The 8,704-nt window shown below is 34.4% G+C and overlaps 1 protein-coding gene across 1 annotated transcript; it reads left to right on the top strand.

The window, feature by feature from the left end:
• The first annotated feature begins 716 nt into the window (after nt 1-716).
• On the top strand, nt 717-8,398 carry LOC139781841 (uncharacterized). Its single transcript, XM_071720735.1, has 6 exons — nt 717-988; nt 4,854-5,112; nt 5,188-5,250; nt 5,335-5,538; nt 7,595-7,913; nt 8,361-8,398. The coding sequence occupies exons 1-6, from the start codon at nt 717-719 to the stop codon at nt 8,396-8,398; spliced, it is 1,155 nt and encodes a 384-aa protein (XP_071576836.1).
• The last annotated feature ends 306 nt before the right edge of the window (nt 8,399-8,704 follow it).

The following is an 8,704-nucleotide window of genomic DNA, read 5'->3' as shown; positions in this document are numbered from 1 at the left end:
GGTTAGTGTAATAAACAAATGACATTTTTTCAAGCAATAGTGGTAAAACTTAAGATTAAGGTGATGCTGGAGCCGTCTATATTACCGACCAAATTATATATCTGTCCTTGTATAGACAATGATGATAGACAAGGATAGACATGGTTATAGGTTAAAATTTCTTTGAAGCTCTCATTTTTATTCCAGGCTTTCAATCGCAATTTCAAAGGTACGTTATTGTTTGTGCACGTCTTCTGAAGAGTGGGAACATTTCATTTCGTACATATTATTTATACAACTGTTTATATTAGAAAGTAAGGTTATGCATTTTTACATTGTTTTCAATTATTACTAATTATTTTACATTCCCACTCTTCATTAATACCTATACTTTACTCCTGTAAAAGGATTTTGCGATCTATAAAGCCATTTCAAAGAACGAGCTTTGACTATAATTGTCGGTTCAGGATCCCCTTGGGCGACCGCACCGATTTCAATGACCTTGATATATGTTGTCAAGGTCATGAACCCGAGTGACCTTCAATACTCAAAATAACTGCTATAATTTCCAAACTTTTTTTGTTAATAACTTTTTAACGAATAACGAGCGATGGCTAAAACCTGAAGGTCACTCGGGGTCATGACCTTGACAACATATATCAAGGTCATTGAAATCGGTGAGGTTGAAACCGCCTGTCAAAATACAGACGGCTTCATCGACTCCATACGTTACTGAGATGACTACCCAGAGATCGAGCCAAAGCACGGAGGGACGAGAGGCGACACCGACGAGAGAACCCGTTAAAACTAAGGCGGCTAGTAAATCAATAGATCCGCAAATACGTTCCTCGACTCCCATTCCCGAGGTTGATCCAAACAACCACGATACTAGCCTTGATATCACCATTCCACTCGAAAGCAGTGACAGCGAGGCGCCAGACGCGGAACAGCTGATGCAGAGCAGTCAGCTGATCGAGCCGGACAACACCGAGACGTCGGAGACACAACAGTAGAGGTTGGTCGACGAACTGAGTGAGTGACTCTAGTCACTGTCGATTTATTTTAATAAATTTATATATTCTTTTGATTTGATAATAACCGAGAGCTCTTCCAAACGAGCTAAGTATTATAGTAATGACTAGATATAGTTTCATAACGATAAGAATAACGTCACACGTAGAAGGTGAAACTTATCGCGTGATCGTAATGCACGATCATAATTATTTCGTAATTTTGACAAGACTGATGGAGCGCGATAGCTCATAGGGATGTACGGGGCATCCAACGATTTTATTTTATTTTATTCGACAAGTAGAGTCGAAATTGATTATTTTAATATTATTTGGCCAGAAAGGAGATTTCGCGACGAAATAGGCCAATAGCGTAAAGCAACGTCTATTAAAGACATTTTTCGATAGATTCGCGTAGAGTGAATCGAGACGAGTCCAAATGTGATCGATATACCGTAACTTTACCATCAGACGCGAGTTAAGCGCGATCAGCTGATTAATCGATAGAAGGATAGATTAGCGCGGATAACGATAGATTTCGATCATTTATGATTACCAGACATCAGATAAATGTCAATTGTCGATTTAGGATCGATATTTACAAAATTGACACTTTTCTATAAAAATCTTTAGTTTGGATAATTTTGATAAAAGAAGAGCATGGACACATTCGTATCGTCTCAAGGAACGAGCCTATATAGTTTATTTCTAAGAAATCGCAATATTTCGAATTTTGCCAATCGTGATGCGATTTAGCGAAATAAGGTTTTAAACGTCTAGTTAGATCCTAGAGAGACCATCTGTATAGTTTATTTGAGATTTTTAACGTTATTTAAAGATTTCACCCCTTGGGGGCAACTTCGCCATTTATGATGCGATTTTGATTTTTAAGGGCTTAAACAATTTGTCTAGTCCCAGAGAGACTGCCCATACACTTTAATTTCGATATTTTTCATTATTACGAGTTTTCACCATTTAGGGTGCACTTTGTCAATAAGCGACCGATCGAGTTGCGAATCGTCTTAAACGATTTCTAACGATCCCTGGAGGTGATCTATATAGTTTAATTTCGATATTTTCGATTATTTAAAGATTTTCAATAAAATGGTGAAATTTGTTGTTAAGTCGAATTATGATGATTCAACGATATGTACGTGTTCCCTAGGACACATGGAAAGAGAATCTGACGTTACTTATGCAAATTTCATCATAATTAAGAAAATGACCATTCGGGGTCAAAACTCGTATTAATTGATTTTTTAAAGTTTTTATTTGATATTTATGTTCAGAGGGACCAATCAAAGTCACCTATGGGAAAAAACTTTGAATTTTTCCATAATTACGGATTTTCACAAAATTTTGCAAAATTGTTAGTTATCGAATATTTTCGTGATATTTCGATAGATTCATGTTCAGAGGGATGTGAGAAACCATCCTGTGCTATTTAAATTCATTTTGAGGCATTAATTAAGAAATGCACTCGTTAGGGTCAAAATCCGTAATTAACGTATATTTTATATTTTATCGATAGATATAAGTTCAGAAAGGTAAAACGAATCCAACGAGCCGTTGATTACTCAATTCGAGTCGATATTAAAGAAATTTATTATTTTTACGAGATAATTAATTAATGAGATATATGCGTATTTTATTGCATAGAATGCATTGTTGTGACAAGAGAAAGATGTATATCCAGTTAAAATTGCATTTAGATGCGTATATAATTATTGCGTGGTCATAGGTCAGTTACGTGATATTTCGAATTAAGCGTGTTAGATAAATATTAACGATGGAATCATGTAACGTAGACAGATATAAATACGTTGGATACCTTTTACAAGAATTATAAGCGTTTTACGTTACTTTGTCCAAAAGGGAGAAAGTGTAATTATTACATACTTACCTGGTGAATCCTGAAGAATCTTAGAGCCAGCGTGATGAATCTGAAAAGAAAAAGAGAGTGTATGCATGAACGAATGTACATACGGGATTAGATAATTATGTAATGAGCAGGGACATCCGTACTTATTGTATAGCGTGCAAGAATGTATACATTAGGGAAAAAGGAATAAGAATAATGTCGGGAACGATATTCGCAGGATTCATCAAATTTTATTAACATATATTTGTTTGCTAAAGGAATAAATCTTGTTGATCATGTAGTCGCATGTCTTTTCGTAGAATCAATTAAAATTCCATTGCTTTGATGCAAGCCGCGAGCTTCGAGCCAGCGAGGTAATTTGATATCTTGTTTACGTCGAGCGTGTTCAGACCAGTCGACTGCATGATAGAAAGAGAAAGCGAATGCGGGCTTCGCAACCGATTCTCATTGGTTGAGAGCCTGTGGGTGGGAATCAGCCCAGAGAGGGTATATAAGCCAGCTCGAGCCAACGCTCGAGGTTAGTCTTTCCCTGGGAAATCGTCGAACGAACGTCGGTTATTCCATATAGAATCACTCGGAGATATCTTGCGATACGCTCAGTGGAAAGATAGTTTTTCGCGTAGCGTGTTTTATAAAGCGAGTAGAGTGTAAGATTCGGGATTGAACCCGGTTAACATCCGTTACCTGTTACAGAGATAATTTCTCTCTATTTCGTGTACTTTGTGCCGAAACAAATATATTTTATTTTTGTTATTGTTAAATACAAATCTAAAAGTTCATTCACATTTCCTATCCTCTGATAACATTATCTGAAACGCGAACCGAGTGCGAGTACGTGCCCTTGTCGAACGACATCGCGCAGAAAAACGTGACGAGCCACGCAGCCGGAAGATATCATCTCAAGAAGGAAGGAAGGAAGCTTCTCGATCAAGGCGACCGAGAACATCAGCGTTCTGTGTGATCGCTTGGAAAACACAGTGGCGACCATAAAATACTACATCCAAGTAAGTCCTACGAATCCTTGATCAAATGTTCGGTCACAAGGTCGCCCTTAATCTTAAGTTTTACCGCAATAGTTTCTAATTATTAATTATTACATTATTAGGCATTGCTTTGTACAGTAGGAATAAAAAATAAATATTCAGTACTAAAATGTTATAAATTAAAAATTTATTTAATAAATAACAGAATAGTAATAACGTAACGCATATATTTTAAAGATAACAAAATAGATGAATAATTATTAACCAAAAAATTGCATTGTATCTTATTGTGATTTGATTATATCGATCACTTTTTATAAATAAGTCATGTGACAAAACAACCTTCGAAAATTATCTAATATAAATAATTTAAAGTTAGCGTGTTGAACCTTCCTTTGCTTTGATTACAGCCTTTAAACGCCGTGGTATAGAATCAACTATTGTTTCTAAAACATATTAGTCAATCTTGCTTCATTCCTCAAATACAGCCGTTCTGTATTCTTTTAGATTCTTTCTCTTTGATTTTGGTATTCTACGATCTAATTCATTCTATAGAGCACTTGTAGGATTAATTAGATCGTAGAATACCAAAATCAAAGAGAAAAGAATCTTAAATACAGAATGGCTTTATTTGATAAATGGAGCAAGATTGACTAATATGTTTTAGAAACATTAATTGATTCTATACCACGGCGTTTAAGGCTGTAATCAAAGCAAAGGGAGGTTCAACACGCTAACTTTAAATTATTTATATTAGATAATTTTTGAAGGTTGTTTTGTCACATGACTTATTTATAAAAAGTGATCGATATAATCAAACCACAATAAGATACAATGCAATTTTTTTGTTAATAATAATTCATCTATTTTGTTATCTTTAAAATATATGCGTTATGTTACTACTATTCTGTTATTTAATTAAATAAATTTTTAATTTGTAACATTTTAGTACTGACTACTTATTTTTTATTCCTACTGTATATCAACTTTTTATTTCAGTGATCCTGAAGCAGCAATGCATTTAAGTTATCCTGCTATTAAAAGCGCATTGAATAGAGCGCGAGCTACGTACAAACCGCCTGTACCAAATTCTTTCGCATCTCTCAGTTTGGAGCTTGAAAAGTATGATGCATGCAAAGATATCTATAAAGGGAGTGTAATCGCAGAAGATGGTAGCATGGGATTTTTATTTTCAAACAATGAACTGCTTAATGCGTTGAATGAAAGTACAGAATTATTTGTTGATGGAACATTTTCGGTAACTTCAGTAATTATTCACTCGTCACAAACAAATAAATTTTATATCATATGTTAACAATTAATATATTTACAGATTATTCCTCGGAAACCGAATATAATTCAGTTATATTCTATTCATATTCGTTATATGAATACGGTAGGTTACACGTTTTAAAAAAATTGCATATTCTTCTTGTCTAAAAATCATGTGTCAAATTATTTACATATCAATATTTCACAGGGAATTGCAACAATCTTTGTTTTATGTGAATCGCGAACTAAAGCTCTTTATCGAGCAATTTGGGAAAAGTTAATTGAGCTTGCCCCAGCACTACAGAACAATGTAAAATTTATTATGGGAGATTACGAAAAAGCAGCGATAGCTACATTATCTGAATTTTTCCCTGTAGCTGCAATACACGGATGTTGGTTCCATTTTAACCAGGTATACTTGCAATATAAAAATTTAACGTTTCTTTGCTACATATTATATTCTATACAGTGTGTCCCTGACCTGCCGTGCCACCATTAATGGCAGATACTTGAGATCAATTTAAGACGAAATTAACACCAAAAGACCAAGGCTATAATAGTTTTTAAATGAGAAGTGTTCAAAACTGAACACTTACCAATCAAATTGTCCAAAATTTGCGCGTTCAGTTATGTCCCAACAGGCATTCAATGTGCATTCAGGAACACAACCGCTCACTGAGCTGCTAAGTAGCAATTAAGTGTGATTGATTGGATCCAAAGAACCAATCACATTCTATTGCTACTTAGCAGCTCAGTGAGCGGTTGTGCTTCTGAATGCACCCATTGCATAGTAGTAAAGATGTAAATTTATTCATTCTTCCCTATTTATTTATTCTTTCCCTAGAAGTAAAACACCTTCACTACTATGCAATGGAACATGACCAAGCTAGACCAAGCGCGTGAAGTTGGACAATTTGATTGGCCAACTTTGAACACTTCTTATTTATAAACTATTATAGCCTCGGCATTTTAATTAATCTCAGGTATCTGCCATTAACAGATGGCACAGCAGGTCTGGTATGCCTGTATATTATTATATTAGGGCTGAGATCAAGAGTTCAATATGTCAAAAATCTGAGTCCAATCCAATAATCCAAAAATCCAATAAGCATATTTCATTTTCTTAGATTCAAGTAAAATTTATAAGAAATAGTATTTCATACATTGTACTTGTGAAGTAATTGAATCCCAAGTTAGTTAGTTTTGAATTTTAGAATAAGTGCTTGCAGGATTTAAAATGTACTTCTATTTAAAATGTATCTAGTAGTTTCTATCATAGTATACGTTTACACGATCCGATTTACGCCGAAGTTATAACATCGATATTATAACTACTGACGTTAAATGCTGTGTAAACGCTCTTTTATGACGAAGTTACCACATCGATGTAATAACTTCGTCGTAAAAGAGCGTTTACACGGCATTTAACGTCAGTAGTTATAACATCGATGTTATAACTTCGGCGTAAATCGAGCCGTGTAATCGTAGTCATAAAGAATTAAATCTTTTACAAGTAGTAGTATTCGAATATGTTATCATAATATAGTTATAATGTAAAATTGTAATAAAGAGATATTTGTGTGTACACACATATTATGCTTTACACATTAAATTTCTAGTAAAGTACTCAAAGAAGGTTCGAACGTATTTCATCTATACTCTGTCTAACGAGAGATTGAGAGTAGATTGGACGTAAACTCGTCCGTCTTGCGCAGGTCTCCGCTCACAAAATATCTATTTACATATTCGGTACGCCAGGCTCTATATAGGGACTTTACCCCTACTTTGCCCGCCTATGCGTAGAACCACTCTCAATCTCTCATTGGACGGAGTATAGGTTCGAGTCTATTTGGAAGTAACGCGGGAAGCACACTTCTGCACAACGCATAATACGTAAGCATAAGAAAATTGATTCATATACATGTGCATAAGGAAATAGACCAATCAATTTTCTTATGCTTATGCATTATGCGTTATGCAAAAGTCTGTGTTTCCCGCTTTACACTCTTGTTTTTCGAGGTACTCATAGAGAGTTCGAACCCATCTCGTCCAGGGGGTCGATTGTGTATCTTGAAACGAGGTGAAAATTACAAAAGTGAACAGATTAACTAGATTTTAACAAATAAAATTGTAGATACTCTAGTGAATTTCCTCACTTTTGTAATTTTCACCTTGTTTCAAGATACGCAATCGAGCCCCTAATTCGAATATACCTAAAGTATCGCTTTTATTTTTCGAAGTGATCACAGAAAGCTCGAAATTGCGCCTACAGATTCAAACCTACTTGTAAGATATTTAATTCACTAATTATTCTATTAATATTGAGTATTTATATGTGGTGTATATATATGTATATTTTATTATTTATATATTGCAGTCTTAATCCTATACACGTAATATGAATATGCAGAGTACGTAAAATTAAATAAAATTAATAAAATATTTTAATAAAAATTAAATATTTTCAGTCGATACTGCGCAAATGGCGACAATTGGGATTAACTAATGCTCCGAAAACTTTAATATCAATGGCAATGTCAGTTCCATTAGTGCCGCACATTAGATTTGAAGAAGCATTCGCAATATTGCAACGTACTGCTGATAATATGTGCGATGATCATCCTGCTGTATTACAGTTTATGTCATATATGCGTAATACATGGCAAAACATATCTGAAAAAGTTTCAGTCTACAACTGCCCTGTGCGAACTAACAATCTAGTGGAAAGCTTCCACAACCAAGCATCCAAACATTTCGGCAGGCATCCAAATTTATGGATATTCATAGGTATATTATTTTCTTTATTTTATATGTATTACGATACACTGTAACTAACAACAAGAAAATTAACAGGTTGTTAAGGTTCATAGGCTTTCGCCGCGGTCATATGGGATCGTGACGTTAGAGGCGAGAAATGACACGTTGAGAATTCTTTCGTCCAATTTCTAAATAAAAAGATATTTGCATAAAATAACACTTTAGATCATTTATATACACTTGAAAAATATTCCGAGGTCTATCCCTTTCCCTTGACAGTTAATAAAAAGCCGTAAAATGAATGTAATACAAAGCTTAATCATGCAGGTTTATGCGCAGACGCACGATTAGGCTTCGTATTACATTCATTTTACGGCTGTTTATTAACTGTCAAGGGAAAGGGATAGACCTCGGAATCTTTTTGAAGTTTACTGAAATGATCTAAAGTGTTATTTTATGCAAATATCTTTTTATTAGGAAATTGCAAGCAAGAATTCTCAGCGTGTCATTTCTAGCCTCTGACGTCACTATCTAACATGGCCGTGGTAAGTATCCAGAAGCCTTAACAATTACTAATACAAATAATAAACTAATAAAATTAATGCTTACAAAAACAATGAAAAAAAAACATTAGCTTTACTTTTACATCTAGATAACTTGAAGAAGCTGATTATGACTCAAACAATTGATCTTGGTCGCGCGAGAAACAATCTTCAAGTACGACGTGTCCATTCTAAAATTAATAAAGAAAGAAATGATGTCATACTCCAAAGGCAAAAAGATCTTCGACAAAATAGGTATTGTGTATTGCATATATAATA

The sequence above is a fragment of the Temnothorax nylanderi genome, unplaced genomic scaffold (genome assembly GCF_030848795.1).
Source record: "Temnothorax nylanderi isolate EJ_2023f unplaced genomic scaffold, tnyl_v1.0 TNYL_tig0368_pilon, whole genome shotgun sequence".
NCBI lineage: Eukaryota > Metazoa > Arthropoda > Insecta > Hymenoptera > Formicidae > Temnothorax > Temnothorax nylanderi.
This window is presented reverse-complemented; position numbering and strand designations above follow the sequence as displayed.